Source organism: Ascaphus truei, chromosome 11 (genome assembly GCF_040206685.1).
Source record: "Ascaphus truei isolate aAscTru1 chromosome 11, aAscTru1.hap1, whole genome shotgun sequence".
NCBI lineage: Eukaryota > Metazoa > Chordata > Amphibia > Anura > Ascaphidae > Ascaphus > Ascaphus truei.
In genome coordinates, this window is record NC_134493.1 from 45,700,862 (window position 1) to 45,724,801 (window position 23,940).

Below are 23,940 nucleotides of genomic sequence, written 5' to 3' on the forward strand. Positions count from 1 at the left end.
CCTGTCCGTTTAGGTTATGATAATCGCGATCGGAAACAATCAGAATCGATACACTTGTGTGTGTACTGGCTGTCACAAAGATAAGAGCCAGCAACACTGGTCGCGACGCGTTTCGTATACCAAAGTATACTTCATCAGGCAATATCTGGGGCACCTTTTTGTGGTCCTTTATAGGTCTATGCCGATTCGTCATTGGTTAACCCCAATGACTGAACAGCCAATCAGACTTATAACTGAGAGGGGTGGACTAAATTAAAGATACTCCCCTCTCATATACATCCTCACTGTTATTAATAGGTTTGAGAGACATATAATGATAATCTAATGGCACTTGTAAGTTCGTGAGTATACTCAATCTTAATAGAAGAGATGTCACAAACTAAAAATGAGTGGGACATATAAAGTGACAAAAACAGGTGACCCATATAGTCAAGTGTAATAAAATATATATATAATAATATGAACAACATGTATAACATTGTGCAATCGCATAAAACAAATAAAACTCATTAAAAACATGTAAAACATAAAAAAGGGGGATACATATATTACATAAAGAAAGGAAAATATATGAAAAAGCTGTAAAAGGGGAAAGGAAAAGAATAAGAAGGATACCTTGATAAAAAGAAAAAGGCGAGGAACGGGATAAAAATTAAAAACCCTGTGTCCCAAACAATGTGGAGGAACAGCTGACCTGTTACATATGCTGTGGTCTTGCCCTCGGATCTCCCTAGTTTGGGAACAAATTAGGAATTGGACCCAGAGGATTTTCGACCTCTCTATTCCCCCAGACCCATGGCTGTTTCTCTTAAACAGACGAGTAAAAGGCCTGTCAAAATCGCATAATAAACTCATAGCACATTTCGCAATAGCAACGCGGTGTGAGATCGCAGCACTATGGAAACGCTCCGAAATTCCAATTATCCCAAAGATTCGGAATCGTATTTGGTTTATTTGCCAGATGGAAAAATTAACTAGCTTAGTTAATGACACTGGCGACAATTTCCTAAAAGTCTGGACCCCTTGGTTAGTACAGACAGACATCCCCAGGGTAGAGCGTGACACAATTTGGCTATGATAGCAATAGATGCGTTCTCCTACAGTAGGGTGAAGCCCATTTCCACAACAAATACCTCACACAATATGAGTCCGCTCATATATACCTTTCCTTAGCTACTACGGCTATTCAGTGGCAGCAAAGACCTCTCAATAACCTTTAGAGAATATTCCATCCATTCCCTCCAATCTCCCATATCCATCCTACACCTCTTCCCTCCTCCCTCCCCTTCTCGTTTTTTTTTTTTTTTTTTTAATTATTATAATTTATTTCTGTTATTATTATCCCCCGACTCCTCACAATATGAATGACTATCCTTTCCCACATGGTTAAATAGGGCTCGAAAAACCATGTGGGTCAGTTATGCGTAAATTAATGCTCACTACATGCTATTTTGTACAATGTTTGTTTAAATGTTCTTTTTTTATATATATTGTATAACAAGCATGTACTCATCAATAAAATTCAAGTTATAAAAAAAAAAAAAAATTTAAAACCCACAGAGAAACAGAACCTTATAATGAACCACTGACTGACTGAAAACATGACATGTATGTAATTACCTCAAAAAGGGAGTCAGTTCCACATAATCATTTAAACCCCCAGGATATTTTGTTTGGAGGGTGAAAATCCAGAACTGCTCCCTTCTTGCAATTTGCAGATCTTTATTACCAGCTCGAACATTTGTAGTTATGTGTTCAATACCCATATATTTGACCCCTATTGTACTACACTGGTGAACATCTTTGAAATGGGACAACAAGTGTGTAAGTGGTTTACCAGAAGCCAATAGTTTGGGAATGTTAACAATATTTCTGAGATGTTCCATCACATGTATTTTAAGATGACGTTTGGTGCGACCTACATATTGTAATCCACATCCACATTGCAAGATGTATATAACATATGTTGTTAAACAATCAATGTAATTCTTGATTTCATATTTAAAATCTGTCATTTTAAATTTAAAATGATCTTGTGTCAGCATTCTCGGACAGATTTTACATCTATTGCATTTGTGGTTACCTTTTAAACCCAATAGATCTCTAAGGTCCTTCTTTTTAATGGAAACACTACCTTTAAGGAGACTCGGGGCCAGAATAGTTTTTATATTATTGGATTTTTTAAGTACAATCGGTGGTCTTTTGGGTAAGATCTTTGCCAAAATGGGATCCATTTGTAAGATATACCAATATTTGTTAAGAATATGTTTGATCTTGCTATGTAAACTATTAAATTTAGTTACAAAATATGGTATTTTTCTCTCATTTGTGTTTTTAAGGTCTGTTTCATTGAGTTCTAAAATAGGTGATGTAGTGATTGGTAAAGTAGAGTTATTAATAACAGGATTTTCCAATGGTTGAATAGATATATTCATATTTCCATTGGTGGCGACACTATGATGTTTGTTTCGCTTACTGTTCTGAGGTTGAATCAATTTATTCCTATTGATATTCAATGCCCTTTTATATGCTCTATCAATAATGATATTGTCATAACTCTTTTGTAGAAAACGTTCAAAGAGTATCTGTGATTGTACCTTGAACGTTTCCACATCAGCACAATTGCGCCTAATGCGTAAAAACTGACTGTATGGGATATTATTAATGCATCTCCTTTCATGTCCACTTGCTGGATGTAGAAAGGAGTTTACATTCGTACTTTTAAAATGGGTTTTGGTGTATAACTCATTGTTGGTGATATATATTTCTAAATCCAAAAAGATAATATTAGTTGGACTTAATTCGCTAGTAAAGATAAGATTGAACCGATTATCATTCAATCCTATCTTTACTAGCGAATTAAGTACAACTAATATTATCTTTGAATCACTCATGCAAATAAATAAAGTTAGCAAATGCTGGCCATCAGTCCCTCTGAAAACAAGCTGAATGAGTGAATGAAGCTGTATTGGAGACCTGTGGAAGACATACACATACTTCACATTGCCTTATATAATTCCCCCTTCCCTCCCTCCTCCTCCAAGGACCTAAACCCTCCAGGGTGCAGGAAGTTTATCAGAAATTGTAAGGATTAAAAAGGTTGGGGAAACACCTCGTTATAGTGTTTCAAGTATGCAGAAAATCAACCAAATTAAACAAAGCTTATCGTATAAATCACAGATGCGGAAACTAACAGACCCTTTAATTATAATCTGGCTGTGATCAACAGATTGTGCAGTATTTAAGGAGAGCGGATCGTGTGTTCAATTTAGAGTGAGGAAGAGATCACCACCAGTTGTATAGAGCTGAACATGATTTCCCTCTGTGTAACCCTACTGTTACTTTGCTGTGCTTCATCATTTCCAGAATATGCCACCGCTATAACAACCATACCCGTGCCAGCTAGCAGTGAGTAATCCAGGCGACAGCAAAGACCGTTGCTACTAATAATCTTAATATGGTGATTTATTGCATGTACTTTATGATAATGACATGCTATCAACCAGAAAATCTTTTAGCATGTTCCGGGTGTTTATTGCTGTTAAATGCAGCCTGTGGAAAGGGCAAGAAAGCTCTGAAACAAAGTGTCGCTTTGGTAATCCATGTGGTGACGATGTACCTCTTATTTTTAAGCATGCTATTAGACTTTCTGTGAAGTTATTTGCCTTGATTATATTCAGTTTTGTAAATTGACTTTTTAGTAATAAATGCATGTTTTAAACTAATGAAGTAGCAAGTTTTATTTTGTTATTTATGGTCTGATCTAAACGTTTCTATGTCAAATGTAGCCCTACATACGTTCCTTACATAGCTTTAGCATTTGTTACTCATTTAGGGCTGTAAGGTGTATTCCTATGCTGGAAAGTTATCTACTGTATGGAATAGCACCGTTTAATAAACATGGCCACACATTTTGCCTGTTGATTGTTCTTTTGTTCAACAAGTGAATTGGCATTTTCCCCCCATATTCCTACAGATCTCTGGTCCCTAGCTAATAACTCGTGTGGTGCAGGAACAGGTATGAAATGTTTATTTTGATTACTATCTCTTTAAAGTTACCGTTAGTGTTGGCTGTAGGACTGATGTTAGCATTATATAGTATTTCGCTGTTTCCCAAGTTTAAATTAGTAAACATGCATAGATAAAATGCCTTTCAATGTCGGGAAGTTTTAAGTGAGCTATAAATTTGCAAATTGTTTCATATATGAGACATTGTAATGCACATTATTATATTTTTTTTCTTAGACAAGAAATCATGATGAAGACAAATAACCCATTTCCTCTGCTAACGCTGTATCAAATAATATTCAAAATAATTAAAGCCTTCTTATCGATACAGATGAAGCTGATGTTATTGCATCCATTATGGCACAATTAGTTTGCTAAGTTGCACAATGATGTTACGGGAACAACATCGCGACAGCGGTAACGCAATATCATTTATTTATTTTACTTCTTTCCCTAGACTTTCCATCACTGACATTTGCTGTGGACACCACTAGCAACTCAGATGACAATGTTCGGAAACTAAAGGCGGTCAGTGGGGTGTTACAGAACCGGCTTTCTGCGCTATCTCCTGGTGATAAACGGCAATATACTCTAGCGGAATTTAATGATCCATGTATGACATTTTTATATTCTATTATCTGCTATTACAGTGCATACTTATCCTGTGGTGGAGGTGTTTGTGAATATTTGGAATACATTTTCTCTCCACAATTTACTTTGAGATAATAGTATTTTCTCATATAGAGGGAGAGAGTATACAGAATACACAGAATAGAGTAGAATGGTTTGTTAAAGACAAATTGCCCACATCCTAACTTCACAGCCATACAATATGAAGAAATATACAGATTCTCACATGTCAGTTGCTTGTTGCAAAACTATAAACGGTTGTAAAAGACATGGGAGGATGGAAGTTATAAGAGAGACAGAGTAGGGTAAACTGGAAAAAATGGGAGGCATTCTATAGGCAAACTTCAAATTCTCACAACGTCCCTTTTCTCTTAAAAACAAGGTGTTGGTTCTGCTAAATAAAATGCCCTGAATCTAGGAGTTTGTTTGGGGAGGTACCCGGGCGCTATCTCTATGTAGTTTATCTGATGTGCAGAAGTATAAAAAGAGTGGTGTAATACTGCCTGTAAATGGTTTTCGAGTGGTATCCTCTCGTGACTCGGAACCCCAGCAGGATCTATCCAGGACCCTTATAGGTAATGAATACAAAAAGGATGGGGGAGCACAATGGTTGGAAACAGGCAGTGTTAGAGAACTGGTGATTGCTTTTTAAGGTGAAGCGGTTATATCTTGAGCGGATGTGTTAGCTCAGGTGTCTAATCTCTAATTGGAAGGATAGGCACACATGGGTGTACGTGTGTTGGTGTGAAGGTGAAATGAAATAAAGATATATAAAACTTACACGGCCTTGTGTAAGCCCTGTCACATCAAGGTTTCTTTGGGAGTCCCGTGTGCTTCTGATGAGGCTTTTCTTCTTGCGATGCGGGTTCTTCTTCTTGATGTAGCGGCCACTTACTTCGTTGATTCACAGTGCCACTCCAGGGGGATTTCCTCTCGTATAAATAGAAAGGAGGATAGGGTTAACACATATAATTATATATATACGTCAATGTGGGGGGGGGGGGATGGTGTGTTTTATGAACCACCAAGGAGATAGTATACTATATATTATAGTTTAACACTCACACGGACCAGTGTGAGTGTAATCCTATCTTGGTATCTTGTACACTTCTAGGTGTTGCCCAATCAAAATATCAGATGATGAAAGGGTGGGGTATAAGGGTATTGATGGTAAATATAACACGATACTCACACGGGCCAGTGTGAGTACACACTCTTAGCGGTATCTTGCTCTTCTATTCCAGTTGTAGGTGCTGGTGAAGGTGGGGTTAATATAAAAGACACTAATGTCTGGAGGGTAAAAACACTAACTTTAATAAAACATGAAAAATAAAAAACAAACACAGAATATAATTCTGTGGAAGGTAAAAGCAAGGGGTAGACAGTGTGGTGTTTAGTTGTAGGGAGTCTCTCTCTTCCGCGTCCGGATGGAGAGCTGCAACTGCACCTCCGCCTCCTCTGAAATGTGCTTTAAAATGTTCCAGGTGAAGAGCAACGCGTTTCGTCCAAGTACTGGACTTCCTCAGGCTCTGTAGAAGTGAGGAAGTCCAGTACTTGGACGAAACGCGTTGCTCTTCACCTGGAACATTTTAAAGCACATTTCAGAGGAGGCGGAGGTGCAGTTGCAGCTCTCCATCCGGACGCGGAAGAGAGAGACTCCCTACAACTAAACACCACACTGTCTACCCCTTGCTTTTACCTTCCACAGAATTATATTCTGTGTTTGTTTTTTATTTTTCATGTTTTATTAAAGTTAGTGTTTTTACCCTCCAGACATTAGTGTCTTTTATATTAACCCCACCTTCACCAGCACCTACAACTGGAATAGAAGAGCAAGATACCGCTAAGAGTGTGTACTCACACTGGCCCGTGTGAGTATCGTGTTATATTTACCATCAATACCCTTATACCCCACCCTTTCATCATCTGATATTTTGATTGGGCAACACCTAGAAGTGTACAAGATACCAAGATAGGATTACACTCACACTGGTCCGTGTGAGTGTTAAACTATAATATATAGTATACTATCTCCTTGGTGGTTCATAAAACACACCATCCCCCCCCCCCCCCCCACATTGACGTATATATATAATTATATGTGTTAACCCTATCCTCCTTTCTATTTATACGAGAGGAAATCCCCCTGGAGTGGCACTGTGAATCAACGAAGTAAGTGGCCGCTACATCAAGAAGAAGAACCCGCATCGCAAGAAGAAAAGCCTCATCAGAAGCACACGGGACTCCCAAAGAAACCTTGATGTGACAGGGCTTACACAAGGCCGTGTAAGTTTTATATATCTTTATTTCATTTCACCTTCACACCAACACACGTACACCCATGTGTGCCTATCCTTCCAATTAGAGATTAGACACCTGAGCTAACACATCCGCTCAAGATATAACCGCTTCACCTTAAAAAGCAATCACCAGTTCTCTAACACTGCCTGTTTCCAACCATTGTGCTCCCCCATCCTTTTTGTATTCATCTGAATCTAGGAGTGACTTGTTCTCTGTTGTTCTAGTAGCCCATTCAGCAATGAAGAATATGAGATACTAAGCTATAGGGACCTTTTTCTTTGACCAAGATGAAAGACTATTGACATTTTTTCACAAGTGGAGAGAATTGGAGATTAATATTGGGCAATATTCCATGTTAATTCAGAATAAAGAAATCAGAGGGTTAAAGAGTGTAGAATTAATCCCAAATGGCCTGTTTTGCAATTAAAAACAGCTATTTAAACATTTGTTATGATTGGCTATAATTAATCATAATTTCCATTGTACAGTTGTGGGACCGGTTTATATCACACGATCAGCAACAGAATTTGGCAAATATGTGAATAACCTTTATTCTTATGGTGGAGGCGACTGCCCAGAACCGGCAATGGCGGGACTGCTGCTAGCCTTGGAAAATAGCCCACCCAGTTCTCTCATTGTAGTTACAACAGATGGGCCTGCAAAAGATTACAATGATAACTCCACAGTGACTCGCATATTTTCACTTCTAAATGCTAAACAATCAAAGGTAGGACATTGCAAAGGATCTCTCTATGAACGAGTACAGAATAAATACTCTGTATCAGCATCTCCTGTCTGTTCTCCGTAACAATACCATGATATTACAGTATTAATATAACATTAAGATACTATCAATATTACTATAGTGTTTGTTTGCAATCCACAAGCACCTTCATGATGCAGAACAAAGAAGTGCCCAAACATAATGATAACGACATGGCTGAAGATGCCCACTTAGTGCCAATGAAGGTTTATAGACACTGCATGTGCCCATGTGCACAGCCACACAGTACCTAGAATCATTTAACCATGTTGTATTTTACACTACTGTATGTGACATTTGGGGTGCTGGGACAGACTTCAGGAAGCTTAGAACTGTTCTTAATCTTCATCGCACCAATTGGTCCAATTTCTATTTTAATTTATTAGGTCATTTTTGTGCTTTCCGGATACTGCTTCAATACTGGTGGTCCTGATTTCCAGATTTACAAAGATATTGCGTCTCAAAGTTTTGGCCATATATTTCAAATCAATCACAACCCAATCCCGATTGAAGTAAGTAACAACATTTGCTTATATCTTTAGAGCTTATTATTAATAAAAGGATGGACATCACAGACTCCCCATGGTGAATACAATGTCCGCCACACATAAGTGTCTGCATATCTGTTGACCATGGACCAGAGTCATCACAGAGAAGCCGTCAGCAACCCTAAGTGCTATAGTTGTTTATTGTCCCCTCTAGTGTTTTATATTGGGATATGTTACGATATTCTGCATTATAACTGCCATTAAATCCAATGTAAAATATGCGTTATCCTGCTTTTTATCAAGATATGTTGTGTTATCCGGGGAACACGCTACATCTGTATGTATATTTCATGAAGACAAGATTGACGAAAATATAGGGGCTCAGATTCATGCAGGGACATAAAGGGAAATAAATTAATAACAATAGTTCAACACTGTAAAACAATTCGTAACAAGTGTGGATCAATCTTTGATTGTTAGACTCACGTGTCCCACGTGAAAGTTAGACAGTTATGTTGTTTTGAGTAACAAACGCAAAAATTATCCTGGTAGCTACTTTCACACAGCCACAAACGATTTCCCAAATGATCCACAGGGAGGGTAAGGGGAGGGGAATCCACATACAAGAAAAACAGAGCAATATAGTGAAGATCGCTTTAATTATTAAAATACACAAAGTAATTCACTTACATTAGTATCTTTGAGGTGAGCATTCAGACCACCCTGGGTCACAACACAGGAACTGGACAAGCAGCACCCCCCAACATCTTCTGCTCCTGCTGCACGGCCGACAGGCAGTCACTTGGCTGAATATTGGAACTTATTCTAGGCTGAAGTCCACCAACAATGAGTGAATGTCCCCCCAAAGTCTCAGGACTGCAAGACTTCGTCCTACGCGTTTCGTCTGTAATTAGACTTCCTCAGGGGCTAATTGTTTTACAGTGTAGCACTATTGTTGTTTATTTATTTCCCTTTATGTAACTGGATGAATTTGTGCCCCTATATTTTCATCATTTCTGTATTTGGACTGGGTTGGAGTCCTAATTTGGGAACTGCATTTCTATCAAGGACAGTTTTAATTAACCTTTATCACTTATTCACATTTAAGTAGTGTTATTTGCGCTTGTATCTCTTTTGTTTCATGAAGACAATATTGTCTGTAATATTGGGGAAGTGGAATGCTTCCATTTACACAGATCATTTAATTCAAATGATTGCACAAATAGTAGAGGTGGAGGTGTTGAGGAAAAGAGGCATGTACATTGACGGTTTAATTTAAAATTTAAAATTAAATCAGAAATTGACAATGTATTTAAAAATACACACAGTAATACATAAAGTTACTGTACAGTACATAAATATTATTTTGTTTTTAAATAATGCTAAATATTTAATTGCTATGTTTTAGATGCTTTTATACATTAAGGACAATTGTTAAAAAAATTGAATTATTTGTTTAAGATGCTATATTACCTGGACTACATGCTTCGGACACCTGTTAACAGCTCAATACGATTGTTCTCGAAAGAACTGAGTTACAGCGATTCTAGCAACTTTTCAGTTACAGCTAATTTTAGTGCAATAATGGTAACTACAGATGGATCGGTTAATTCCGTGAGACTTGTTGGACCTACTGGTAAGTACTATACACCTCCTAGCATTGCATACATACAAGCTAGTTAACGTTCTAGTACCCATATTCTTCATAAAGTGTTGGTTTGTTGCAGGTTGTGAAAATGTATTAGGGACCAACATGCAACATACAGTATACCAAATGACTGTAACATATAAATTAAATTATGGTGTATGTATGTACTGAGTGTATTTCTTTATTTATATAGCGCCATTCCCGTACATAGCGCGTCACAGCAGTAAAACATGTGACATAATATAATAACACATAATGGGAATAAGCACTTCAGACAGGACTGTAACAATAAGAAAATGAGTCCCTGCCCCGAAGAGCTTAGTAGTGGTGGGTGGTAATTAGGGAGAACTTACAAGGGCAGTACTGTATGTCTTTATTTATAAATGTACATAGCGCTTCACTGTAGTAATACATGTTGTAATCATATAAAAAACAAATAATATAAATAACAAGTCGTGGTTATGTGCTTCAGACATAAAAGTAACATTAAGGAAGAGGAGTCCCTGCTCCAAGGAACTTGCAATCTAATTGGTAGGTAGGGGAACATATAGAGACAGTAGGAGGGAATTCTAGTAAGTGCGTCTGCAGGGGGCCAAGCTTTATGTATCATGTGTCCAGGATTAAACCAGTGCTATACATATGCTTCTTTAAGCAAATGTGTCTTTAGGTGGGTCTTAAAGGTGGACAGAGAGGGTGCTAGTCGGGTATTGAGGAGAAGGGCATTCCAGAGGTGCGGGGCAGAAAGTGAGAAAGTTTTAAGGCGGGAGAGAGCTTTAGATACAAAGGGGGTAGAAAGAAGACATCCTTGAGAAGAACGCAAGAGTCGGGATGGTGCATAGCAAGAAATTAGGGCTGAGATGTAAGGAGGGGCAAAAGAGTGTAAAGCTTTAAAAGTGAGCAGGAGAATTGTGTGTGAGATGTGGGATTTGATCGGAAGCCAGGAGAGGGATTTCAGGAGGGGAAACGCAGAGACAGATTTAGGAAAGAGTAGAGTGATTCTGGCAGCAGCCTTTAGGATAGATTGTAGGGGAGACAGGTGAGAGGCAGGAAGGCCAGACAGCAGGAGGTTGTAGTAATCGAGACGGGAGAGAATGAGGGCCTGAGTCAGAGTTTTAGCAGTCGAGTAACAGAGGAAAGGGCGTATCTCTGTGATATGGCGGAGGAAAAAGCGACAAGTTTTAGAAACGTTTTGAATGTGAGAGGAGAATGAGAGGGAGGAATCGAGTGTGACCCCTAGGCAGCGTGCTTGGGCTACTGGGTGAATGATCATATTTCCAACAGTAATGTGGAAGTAGATAGTAGGGCCAGGTTTGGGAGGAAGTATAAGGAGCTCTGTTTTTGCCATGTTAAGTTTAAGTCGGCGGAGGGCCATCCAGGATGATATTCCAGAGAGGCATTCAGAAACATTCAGTGGGAGAGTGTTCTGGTAAGTTCACCCTTTGCCTCATAACATCTATCAATAAAAGTACATTACTTGCACCTATTTTCAATATTCAGTAGTTTAGAGGCACTGAATGCCAAGACTCACATCGGGATTTAACACATTTTGTATTTCTGTCCAACATTTTTCACTAAAATATTTGACAAAAAACTTCTGGGTAAGAACTTGCATTAACGGGTTTCTTAAACGTGATACACAGAATAATGAACAGTTTTCTTCGGCGGAGAGATCATACGAGCCTTATTCTAAAGGCAGATACATTTTAATTCATTTAAATAAATAGCAGGTGTCAAAGCAGCTACAGTAGTTTAGTGATAATGTTCTGTTACTGTAACTGTTTCCTTAAACACCTGTTAAAATCCTGCAACGATAGTAAGCATTAGTTATTATGTAAATGTATACACATATATTATATATATATATGCAGTTTATGTAATATATTTTGCTTGTATGCACTGACCATGTTTGTGTTAATGAAACAGTTAGTTGTGTAATGTTAACTAAGTTATTTTTTAGCACTTCATATAAAAGAGGTTTTCATTTTTTTGTAGGTTTTGAAGAAAAAACCAGGAACATTTTGTCACAAGTCTGGGGTTCATTACTGCTTCTGGAAAATCCTAAAATTGGGATTTGGAGAATAGATATCAGAGCTTCAGGCCCCAATTCTGTGCGCATTGAAGGATTCAGAGGTATAGTACAAATATCTAATGCTCCTGTATTAACAATGGAACATCACTGTAATTATCCATATACCACACTGTTTAAGGGATTGTCAGCATCTAATATGCATACAGGGATTCCCTGGTCACTTTTAATGGTGCCTCACACTTGACATTTAAAGTCCACAATGCAGTGTTATTAATTATCTTTCCTTTTCTCTTTTTGTAGCCACCAACGCATCATGTAAGTGAATTTCCATATAAACATTACAGATAATTGGATGTAGGAAATATGTATTGTGCTATATAAGGAAGGGTATATAGTTCAGGTATATCGTCAACCCTTGATTTAACTTCATAAAATGTAGCTGTGTTATACTGTTTAACTCATCATTTTTCTAAATAATATTCTTATTTGTATCAGTGTGTTTAGGTGTTTCATACCTGCTCTCCATAGTGGGGACGTGATAGAACTTCAACAGATAGTAGCAATCATGTATGACCCACTTTAATAACATCTCTCAGTGACAGGACATGTTTCTAGACTACATTTATTTATTTATAAAATGTGTTACCAGGAAGTAATACATTGAGAGTTACCTATCGTTTTCAAATATGTCCTGGGAACAGAGTTAAGATGACAGACAATACATGGTTACAAATACAGTTAAATACATAAATTTTCCCTTTATTGTTTTAAATAACTTCAAGGAGTAAAATGACACCTTTATAGGCTAGTACCATGGTTCCTATCTCCAGTCCTCAAGGACCCCTAACAGTCCAGGTTTTAAGGATACCCCTGCTTGAGCCCGGTGGTTCGGTCAAAATGATTGAGCCACCTGTGCTAATGTGAGGATATCCTTAAAACCTGGAGTGTTTGGGGTCCCTGAGGACTGGAGATGAGGAAGATCTGGAGTAGGAAATCAATTTATCAATGTACAGATCAATGTACAGATAAGGGCACTAATCTTTCAATGTACAGATAAGGGCACTAATCACTGACACTAATATTTCATAATACAAGTTTCATACGGTATTTAAAGTAACGGTGTAGATAGATGCATCTCAATCAAAGTATTGTGGTTTTGTAAACTCAAGATATTGGGGCCTATGCAGAGAGCTGCGAGAAGCCCTATCTCGCCAGTTTTGTTGCCAAATATGCCTACAGCAATTCAGTAAATGGCGAAAAACTGTCGAGATGAGGAAAATCCGCCAGTTTTTGTTTCTGGAAAAAAAACTTGCCGCGCGGGTGGCGAGAAGCAATATCTCGCCAGTTTTAAAACCCGCCGTATTCTAGTAGCCCCGATCAGCATCTCGGCACTGATCGCGGCTATAAAATGGAGAGATTTTCTCCAAATCGCTCCGTCAACAAAAGTTGGCAAGAAACTGGAGCTGAGCGGCGATAGGGGACATAGAAAAATAATCTGGCCCTTTTCCTGCCTCGGATTGATGCAGGGGGGCTCCAGAGCTGATACCCAGTAATATCAGCACCGAAGCCCCCCCCCCCATGCATCCGAAGCAGGAATAATGCATTAACAGCCCAATTCATTGCCTTCGCGGGCAACCGCTAAGGCAATGAAGGGGTTAACCATCCATTACCATGCTTTCTGTGGGGAACAGCAGTGGAATAAGGGGGTAGTAGGAATTGGGGGGGGGTGTTTATGGTTTTCGGGGGGGTTGCGGGTCAACTTAACCCCTTCATTACCATAGCGGTTAATACCGCAACGGTCATGAATGGGTTAAGCCCTCAAGCGACCCACCCGCAACCCATAAACAACCACTGTTGTTATATATATAAAGAAATACACAGGGAACCCCTTCAGTTCCATATCATTTTTGGCATGCACAGCAATGACACTATAGCCTGGTCCTCGGGTGTTCCCGCAGGGGTCCCCGCTTGGCTGCAGTATCAAGTCTGTGCACCCAAAAAATAAGTAAAACACACAGAAATACTTTGAAATAAATAAGCATAACAGTAGCCAATGTTATGTCCCCTAACCACTGAATTACCGTAGTGGTTATTAACCGCTACCGTCATTAAGGGGTTAACCCATCCTCACCCACCACTCTGAAGTGCTAAGCCCAACCCCCACTACCCACCCCTGTGAGGCATAACCACCATCACCCCCAACACACGGGAGGCCTACCGTCCGTCCCTTGGTGACAATACCCCCTACCCCCAATACCCACATTCAAAACAATACACACATCCGCAATAAACATAACAATTACTAATAAACTATACATAACCCACACACATCATATAGCAAATATATTGTGGTGTTACTTAACCCCTTAATAACAATAACGGTTAATAAGCGCTAAAGTAATTAATGGGTTAAGCCACCCTTTACCCATTCATTTGTAGAGTGGCTTCATCATTCTCTTTAATAGGAAGTATAGGGAAGAACTTGGTTTCGCTACAGTAGAAAAACTCTATGAATTTCTAAAGGTCATCGCAAAGAGCAATGCAGAGGCACGGTGTATGAAAGAGCAAGTAGAAAGAGTCCTTAAAGAAAGGGAAATACAGAAAGTATAAAATGTAATGTTTCGGGTGGTTGTTTTTGTGTTTCCTTTTGAATGTTACTTAGTACAAAATGGAAATTTTATTTTGCCATTGTGTAGTTTGTTTTGTCTTGGCATTATAAGGAATGTATAGTGATGTTTTTTGTTTATTACCTTTTGTAAAGGGATACTTACTGGTTGTTAATATGTGAATCGTTATCTTTGCAAATTAAAATAAAAAATAAATAAAAAAGAAACAGCTGTCTGTGGGTGGTTTTCTGGGTATGCACCTTAACCCTGGCTGTGCTCAAAGCTGTGACCATGCAGCAAGCTTAAGCCTATAGGGAACCATGTTAAAATGGTTTTTGAGGCAAAAAGTGACACTGTGTGCTCATTTGCATGTCATTTCCCAGAATCCCTTGCTGCAGTGGAAGTGCTGTATGCTGGGTGATGATGGGGAAAGGCGGGGTTGCAGACCTGCCTAAGACATGCAGATGAGCATACAGTTGTATTTGCATATTTGCTTTCCTGTGGAGGGTTTTTGTCACTTTTTTTACTCACCATAACTTAACTCAGTATTATGGTATAGCCTATCCCATAGCCTCTCATGCATACCCAGTTAAAATCAACCCCACACTGATGAGACCCATCAAGGTCGAAACAGCTCTCTGTGGGTGGTTTTCTGGGTATGCACCTTAACCCTGGCTGTGCTCAAAGCTGTGACCATGCAGCAAGCTTAAGCCTATAGGGAACCATGTTAAAATGGTTTTTGAGACAAAAAGTGACACTGTGTGCTCATTTGCATGTCATTTCCCAGAATCCCTTGCTGCAGTGGAAGTGCTGTATGCTGGGTGATGATGGGGAAAGGCGGGGTTGCAGACCTGCCTAAGACATGCAGATGAGCATACAGTTGTATTTGCATATTTGCTTTCCTGTGGAGGGTTTTTGTCACTTTTTTTACTCACCATAACTTAACTCAGTATTATGGTATATATATATATCTATATAGATAGATATATAGATATATGTGTGTATATATATATATAGATATATGTGTGTATATATATATATATATATATATATATATATATATATGTGTATATATATATATATATATATATATATATATATATATATATATAAAAAGAGAATGATGAAGCCACTCTACAAATGAATGGGTAAAGGGTGGCTTATCCCATGAATTACTTTAGCGCTTATTAACAGTTATTGTTATTAAGGGGTTAAGTAACACCACAATATATTTGCTTTATGGTGTGGGTGGGTTATGTATAGTTTTTTAATAATTGTTATGCTTCTTGCGGGTGTGCGTATTGTTTTGAATGTGGGTTTTTGGGGTAGGGGGTATTGTCCCCAAGGGACGGACGGTAGGCCTCCCAGTGTGTTGGGGGTGATGGTGGTTATGCCTCACAAGGGTGGGTAGGAGGGTGGGGTGTATGTATGTGAAAGTATTTATGTGTCTTGTAATAATTTTTTTGGGCACAGACTTGATACTGCAGGCAACACCCGAGGGCCACCGCCAGCCTATAGTACCAATCCTGTGCCTAAAAAATTACTATGGGTTATGTATAAAAGGGGGGTTTAGGTGTTGTTGGGGGCACAGAGCCTGATTGTGCTGTGCATTGCAATGTTTATTGGGGGCCATTGTCCCCAATAAACATGCTACTGTGACTTAACCCCTTTATTGCCTTAACGGATAGCCGGTAAGGTAATGAAGCAGCATTACTGTATTTTTATTATTAGTGTACATGTGCAGAGGGTCGGTTTTATGTTGGTTTTATGTCTGGGGACCTCCTGCTTCCCGAGATACAGGCACCTTTATGAGGTGCCAGTATCTCCTATGAATGGAAATGTCCCGCGCCACGTGATCGGGCTATCTCAATGCATAGGAGATACCGGCACCTCATAACGGGGCTGGTATGTCGGGAAGCAGGGGGTCCCAGGACATAAAACCAACGCGATTCATCTCCGGAGACCCCCTGCACATCTACAATAGCAATCCTATTGATATGAACACATTTTTTTTTTGCCGCCGAGATTTGTGCAGAGAGAGGCGGATCTCGCTCTCTGCTGACAGACCTCACCAGCGGAGCCATTATCGCCAGGGCTCGCCATCTCTCTGCCGGATTCCTCTCACAGGTATGCGCACCTTCCTGCATACTGCGAGGGGAATCCGCCAAAAACATGGAGAATTTTAAGTCTGGCGAATGGCCATTCTCGCAGTTCTCTGCATCGGCCCCATTGTGTCCAACATATGAAAACAATTATCAGTATCTATTTTTAGTAGCTCCTAAAAAACAAATATAGAAGTGTAATAATGCAGAAATGTTTCATTAACAGTTCCTAGCACAGTTAATGCAATACATATGTAGACCCTTTATAATGTTTAATAGTTCTTTATATTTGATTTTTAATGACAATACTACTATTTTTTTTCTTTTACAGCCACCAACATTTCATGTAAGTAAATTTCCCTATAAACATTATTGATAAAATAGACATTTCATTACAAGACTAAGACTAGGGGATATTGAATATGCTTCGAAGCGGCTGACCGCACTGACCGCACTGACCGCACTGACCGCTAGAGATGGGCGAACCAGTCCACATCTGTTTCCCGGAATTTCCAGAGTTTGACATTCAGTTTCAATCCGCACAGATTACTACAAACCCGCCATTGAATACAACCCGCTGGTGAACTGTAACAATCCGCATGCGGATCGCTGAATCCGTGGATTGAATTCTTAAAATCTGTTAGCGTTTTGCAAGATCCGCGGATTGGATTGTTAAAAAAAACGAAAAATCTGCAAAAGGCGAGTTGCCCTTTCTGAGATTGATCTGCTGAAATCCGTAGCGGCTGAGCCGGGTTGATTGATACAATAAAGTGAATATTTCTGTACGTGTCTGTTGCAGGGTACATGCAACTACACACGCGGGTTTCTTGACAAGGCTTATTTATTTAGCCTTAAAAGATATACAGCACACAAAAACAAAAATAGCTTTTCATCAGCAAACAAAAGGAAAAAATGGCTTTTTCTTCAGCAGACCAAACAAAACAGTTCTCTTTAGCAGACAGTCTAAAAATAAGGCAGCTACCCTTTTCTATGCAGAGGACAGACAGTTCATAATTCATCTACTTTGCTCACAGACCTTGAATCAGTAATCTCTTCAGTAGCTTACTCCTCTCTCCTCAACAGGCAGCCACATGTGTCTACAGCCTGGGGTTGTAACACACCTTGATTAGGCAGCTGGGATCCAACTAATTGTCCTGAGGTTCCCAGCTGAAGTTAACCTAGTCACTGCTGCACTGCAGACTAGACATAGGTTTTCCAGGCATATAGCTGGTGGCTTTTATTTACCCTGTCACAGTGTCCAATATAAAGAAAGGGAACTGGTACAATGTATTCTTGATCACATTGTTAAGCTGGATATCACCATTATTTAAGGACTAGGCATGTGTAAGGGACGGGAGTCTCTCTCCTTTGTCATTGGAACATACTGGTAAAACTTCAGCAGATACAATAGTTTCATTGGGTTTTGTGGTTCTTAAAAGGCACCAATTATAGTAATACTGTCAAAAAAATATTATTTTAGGTGTCTAATAAATGTATATCTATGTAGACCTACATGTCATGTAAGAAATGTTTAGTTTAACAAATTAAGCTGGAGGAATTATTTTGTTGGAAATGTAGATAATAAACATTACAAGCAATTCACATTTGAAAGACTAAGACCCAGATCAAAAAAACTCCATTGTCAGGGTTCAGAACATCATGTTATCAAAATCAGTAACAGACATTATGTTCCCTGGGGTTAACGCCAATCCACAAAGCTGTGTAACCTGTGTTACCTAAAGGTGGCGTTAGCTCCCTCCAGACCCTAAAAAATAAATTTTACAGGGGAGAAAGAATCCGACTTTACCAGAAGACCAAGTGCTATATTTATCCCCTAAAACAGCACATGGAGAGACACCTGTGCACAGAAAGGAGCTCACCGGAGATACCTGGGATATATGCTAATAAGGTATGCAAATTATACTTAAATTACTCCTATTAGCATATATCCCAGGAACCTCATGTGTGCTCCTTTTTGTGCACAGAAGAGGCTGATTCAAACTTCCCCCGTTAATAGATCAGCTTCTAGGTTGTACATTGTAGTTCCATCTTCATTAGGTGTTGTCTCTACTTTTTATCTGTCAATGTCACTAAATTGTTAATTGAATTGTTGATTCTTGTTTCTATTCAGGTACAGATCAATGCTCAAAATGTCACATCAATGCTACGTGTGAAGAATATCTCCATATCTATACATGCACTTGCAAATATGGTTTCATAGGCGATGGTTATAATTGTTCAGATTATGATGAATGTAGTAATTATTTGTCATACACCTGTACCTATGGTAGCTGTAAAAACACGTATGGCTCATACACTTGTGTCTGTTATAATGGGTATGTAATGTCTTCAGATAAAACATGTGTTGATATAGACGAGTGTTCAAGACCAGAGCTAAACAAATGCCATGCACAAGCAATTTGCACAAATTACCAAGGCTCTTATTCATGCTCCTGTCCCCCTGGTTACATTGGAGATGGATTTGACTGTGAGTTTGATGAATGCACAACAGCCGTGTGTGGGTTTGGTAAAGACTGCACCAAATACAAGGGATCTTATTCCTGTACTGATCCGTGTTTCAACTATACCACTCTTAACGATCCACGGAGAAGCTCGTCCATTATAGATGTCAATCAATGGATTTGTGACAATTCCATGTTTGGATGGTATCGATTCATTGGAAGAGGAGGAATTCGCATGCCAGAAGTTTGTATTCCTACATCTAGCTGTGGTACTAATGCCCCAATGTGGTTATCTGGATCCCATCCTCGACCCATCGATGGAATTGTAATCCGAACTGTTTGTACCAATTGGTATGGCCAATGTTGCACTTGGCCAAAAGATTTAAAAATTAAGGCTTGCCCTGGAGGATACCATGTTTACAAATTAAGTGGAACTGCAACTTGCAATGTGGGATATTGTACAGGCAAGTAAGAAAAAATAATCTAAAATATCATTAGTATCAATATTGCCTGGAAACTCTGAAATAATACAACATTATATTGTCATTCAGATCCAGCCACAGTTATTGATTCCTGTGCGTGTGCAGATGATGAAGAATGCAGGCTAGTTGATGGGATCCATGGTTGCTACTGCAAAAATATATCTAAAGTATCTGGTATGTACAATGGTTCAACATATGACCATGGCATATAGGTATATAGTTCTAAAAATACTTTCTTTAATACTACTTGATTTACTGTAAGAGGAATATGAAGCTTTGTCTAAATCTCAGAGCAAATTTATATTTCATTCCATTTGCTGAGAGCCAAATTATATTATACTACGTAATTGCGTCAGTCAGAAAAACAGTCAAGTAACATTTCACCAACAAAAATAGGATTAATCAATGGATGTTGTATTTAGAAAAGGCAATAATAAAATACAGGGGAATATATTCTTCAGAATGCATAGTATCCCACTCAACCCCTCAGCTACTAATAGGGTGCAAGCTGGGAAGGATGATACAGAATATTGATAAAGGAAAGGGGCTGTGTCCAAGTACTCCTTCAATGATGCAATCGAGTGGCAAATAAAACATAACTTTTAATATTAAAATGAAAGTAGATCATTTAAATACCCCAAAATTCATCCATATAAAACATAAGATAGGTTGGAGAAATACTATTTACATTATTTAAAGTATAGAAATAGTAGGAACACTGAGCAATTACAAGTCTAGTACTCTGATTGCTATAATACTGAGTTCTCTGTTATGAGCTGCACATGTACTGTGTATACAGTGCAATTACTACTCAGAGTGCCCAGGCAGCCATTGCAATACTTGTGCAGTATTTGCTCCAGCAATGATAGCAGCAGTGACTGTGTCTGGGTATAGTAATCTGTGAAATAACCGGACAGCAATCTCATACTTATAACTGCTTTCTAACATTGCTGTATCTTTGTTTAATATTTCAGTGTCAACTTGATACTTTGTGTGTTAGCTATTCCAATTATTATCTAATAATGGAGTTATTACTGTATATAGCAGTGGCTGGTTGATCTATAATTGTATTCAGCCAGGTACAAAAGGATACAGGTGCAACCCCTTAAGTGATACTACACAATGTATCTAGTTTTGGCTAAGGGGGGCTATACAATATATCTACTCTAATGGTGTGTTCCTATTATCAAAAATAAAGTTGACATCAGAGGCTGATTGGTCTGAATTCCAGCCAAATGTAACCAGCCCACTTCTGGCCCCCTTCTGTTCTAGGGAAGTTAATGAAGAAGAGGTATAAAAAAGACTTTATGAAAACAAAAACAAATGATTCTTTGTGTCTTGTGTTTCTAGCTATGGAAACGTTGCGTCCAGTTCTGACTTGTGGTGCTCGCGAAATAAAAGCTTCCTTTAAGAAATGCCAGCTGCAAAGTATGAGCTTGAATACCGATACCATACACCTCACAGACCTGGGATGTCTTGGTTTCCAAGAGTTTAACAGCACAGGCATAATCTCGGTGGTGTCTCCACTTAAAACAGGAGTATGTGGAAATGAATTCATAGTAAGTACTGTATTACTAATATATTTGTAATAATCAGTATATATATTTTTTTGGGGAGGGTTGTGTGGGAGGACAGGACAGATGATAGAACGGTAGAATTGTCATGATTAAATCAGAGTGCCAGGTTTCTATAATGGTATGTAGTATTGGGCACCCCGTCTCTGGTTGTATGCAATTGCCACGCTCAGTAGCTCTCTGGTTGGCAAATTTCATTTGCTGCAGGAACAAGACCTATTATGGTTCTTTGCTCTTACAGAGGTAAAAGGAAGGGTTCACAGTGTAGTGTAGGACCTGCATTAATAAGGTTATACCTTGACGTTGGTATGCAGGCTTATGACGCTTTGGCCAAAGGGTTAACCAAATAACCAAGTATTTAATATTATTATTATTATTATTGAAGTATTTTGCTTTATACTTTTCATCATATATGTTTTGTCAATGGGATGTAGCATTGGGCACCCCCTGTCTCTTGTTGTATGCAATTGCCACGCTCAGTAGCTCTCTGGTTGACATAAATATATATTCATCATGTGGTGGGTGTGGGAGTTTGAGCTAGCTGGGAATGTGTGTTAGGTATAAAAGTGGTTTAAACTAAGTAAAAAATGCACCATCAATGTATCAGATAAAATCGGGCATGTCACACTGCAATAGTGTATACGGGAGGCCATCAGCAAGCCTGCTCACTGTCCCGCGGCTCTCGATAGTCCTCCGTCTCCAGCCCCTGTTCCGTCGTGTAACCGCAAGACTGGGCGTCTGACGTCAGATCCCGTTGCACTCCGGTACGGTGAGCAGGCTTGCTGATGGTCTCCCGTATACACTATTGCAGTGTGACATGCCCAATTATTATATTATTATATATATTATTCGTATCATTTCATGTCCATACTTTATTTGTACTGTGGTCATAGTGACATAAAAAGATGACATTGAGGAAATTTATTTTGGATTTTATTTTAGAAAAATGTATATGTTTATTCTATAAAAATTCTATAAAAATAGAAAACAGAGATTCTTTCCCAAAAATGACGTCCTAATTTGAAGACAAAGTAAAATTAGTGGTGTAGCTAGAGGTAATAAAATCCGTCTCATGTAAGATCCTACCATTTTTGCAAATGCATAAGTATTTGTTTTGCATCTAGCGCATGTAAATAATGTCTAATTACTTTATTTATTTTATCCAATAGAAAAACAAAACACATGTCATCTACAGAAACACCATTTACCTGTCTCTGCAAAGTAATGTGACAATCGAGGGAGAACTAGATGGAGCTGTCAGTATAAAGTATTCCTGTGCGTACCCACTGAACATGCAAATCAGTCTTGATACAACTGTGGTGCCTTTCTCCAGGTATGTACAGTAAAGCTTCTCTTCTGCATTTCATTCACTGAATACTAACAGCCCTTATTGTTCACTATCACCAAGAGGGTGAGACAATAAGCAACACTGACCAGTATACTGTTCACAATAAGGACAATAATAATGTTCAGCAGCGGTGTGAAAAACTGGGGGGCGTGACCCACAGGGGGGGCATGAGGGTGTCTGCGGGGGGCGTAGAGTTTACAGAGGCCCCACGCGCTTCTCGAAGGCACTTAAATTAACTGCCGGGGGAGCGGGGAAGGCCTCTATAAACCTCACTTACCTTGGCTCCGGCGGCTTCTTACACGCGTCGCCATGGCAACGCAGCATCAAATTATGCTGTGAGGTCATGTGATGTCACGTTGCCATGGCAACGTGACATCATGACACCGCCACCGGAGCCAAGGTAAGATGGGGAGGGGGGCGTGGAGCGAGGGGAACTGCCGGCAGTGGGTATAGGGAAAAAAGTTTGTGCTCCCCTGATGTACAGTAAGAGACAATTTCCATGTGTCATTCAAGTAATCCTGGTGTGTTCCAATCTGTTTAAAGTGCACATGTTAGTAGTTTGTTATGGACATGCCATAGTATTGTCACGCTTGTGCTCGCCACAAACCAGGGTCGGACCGTGTGGCTGAGCTGGGATTGTATAAGCACCGACCTTGGACCGCGCAGGCTGATCCAGATTGCGCAGTTCGTAGTCATACATAGCAGGGTCGGGACTGGAGAGAGCAGCGTAGTCAGTAGACGAGCCAGGGTCAGGATTGGAGACATCATGGTTGACTTAGTCCAAGCAGGGAGTCGGCAACAGGAGATCAAGCAGGTCTTCCTGCTTCAGCGAAATTGCTGCAGGTCGGGAATGGGGTTTGCGCGAATGGCATCCACGGCCCATGGCGCCGGTCTCAGGAAGGAGAAGGCTGACCGGAGAGGGCACACCGCCAGGCAGCACTGGTAAACCAATGCTTCAGCACAGGAGTCCAGGCTGAGCCTGTGCAGGGAGAGAGAGCTACAGACCTCAGGACTCAGAGACAGGCCTCTGTTATGGGAAGGGCAGCAGGCCTCAGGAAACAGGGAGCTGAAGTTACGCTGGAGATCCACCGCTTCAGCACAGGAACCAGGACACAGCCTCTGCAATGGAGAGCAGCAGGCATCAGGAACTAGGAACATGAACAAGGAACAAGGAACATGAACATGAACAGCAACAAGGTGGCCAAACAGGTAGCTGTGGCAAACACAGTGAACATCCAAAAAGGATTATGCTCAGCAGAGAAGGATTGTGGGGAATGTAGTACTTAAAGGCCAGCGGGCCAATCCCCGGAGGAGGGTGTGAGGGCACTGCTCCAATGAGTGAGTACAAGGTAGAGCTGCAGTAAATAGCTTGCACAGCTGCTGTAGATACCAGGGGGAGTGTTCCAGGACTGCACAGGTCTGTAAGGCAAGGAAAGCAGTAAACTGAGGTGTGGATTCCTTACAAGTCCTGCTAAAGCATGGAAGCACATTCATCTGAA

General features: G+C 39.6%; 1 protein-coding gene across 2 annotated transcripts in view; it reads left to right on the forward strand.

Moving 5' to 3' along the window:
* Nucleotides 1–3,232: 3,232 nt before the first annotated feature.
* The window catches only part of LOC142463370 (uromodulin-like), a 28,216-nt gene continuing 7,508 nt past the window's right edge, over nucleotides 3,233–23,940 (forward strand). Inside the window, exons 1-13 of one of the 2 annotated variants that reach the window (XM_075566024.1) lie at nucleotides 3,233–3,408; nucleotides 3,977–4,018; nucleotides 4,466–4,621; nucleotides 7,428–7,666; nucleotides 8,089–8,214; nucleotides 9,652–9,826; nucleotides 11,831–11,968; nucleotides 12,168–12,182; nucleotides 16,907–16,921; nucleotides 18,707–19,501; nucleotides 19,589–19,693; nucleotides 20,870–21,078; nucleotides 22,263–22,426. In XM_075566024.1, coding sequence (XP_075422139.1) covers nucleotides 3,312–3,408; nucleotides 3,977–4,018; nucleotides 4,466–4,621; nucleotides 7,428–7,666; nucleotides 8,089–8,214; nucleotides 9,652–9,826; nucleotides 11,831–11,968; nucleotides 12,168–12,182; nucleotides 16,907–16,921; nucleotides 18,707–19,501; nucleotides 19,589–19,693; nucleotides 20,870–21,078; nucleotides 22,263–22,426 — 2,276 coding nt within the window. In that variant the 5' untranslated portion in view covers nucleotides 3,233–3,311. The remainder of the gene's footprint in view (nucleotides 3,409–3,976; nucleotides 4,019–4,465; nucleotides 4,622–7,427; nucleotides 7,667–8,088; nucleotides 8,215–9,651; nucleotides 9,827–11,830; nucleotides 11,969–12,167; nucleotides 12,183–16,906; nucleotides 16,922–18,706; nucleotides 19,502–19,588; nucleotides 19,694–20,869; nucleotides 21,079–22,262; nucleotides 22,427–23,940) is intronic. The other variant, XM_075566025.1, reaches the window with a different exon arrangement.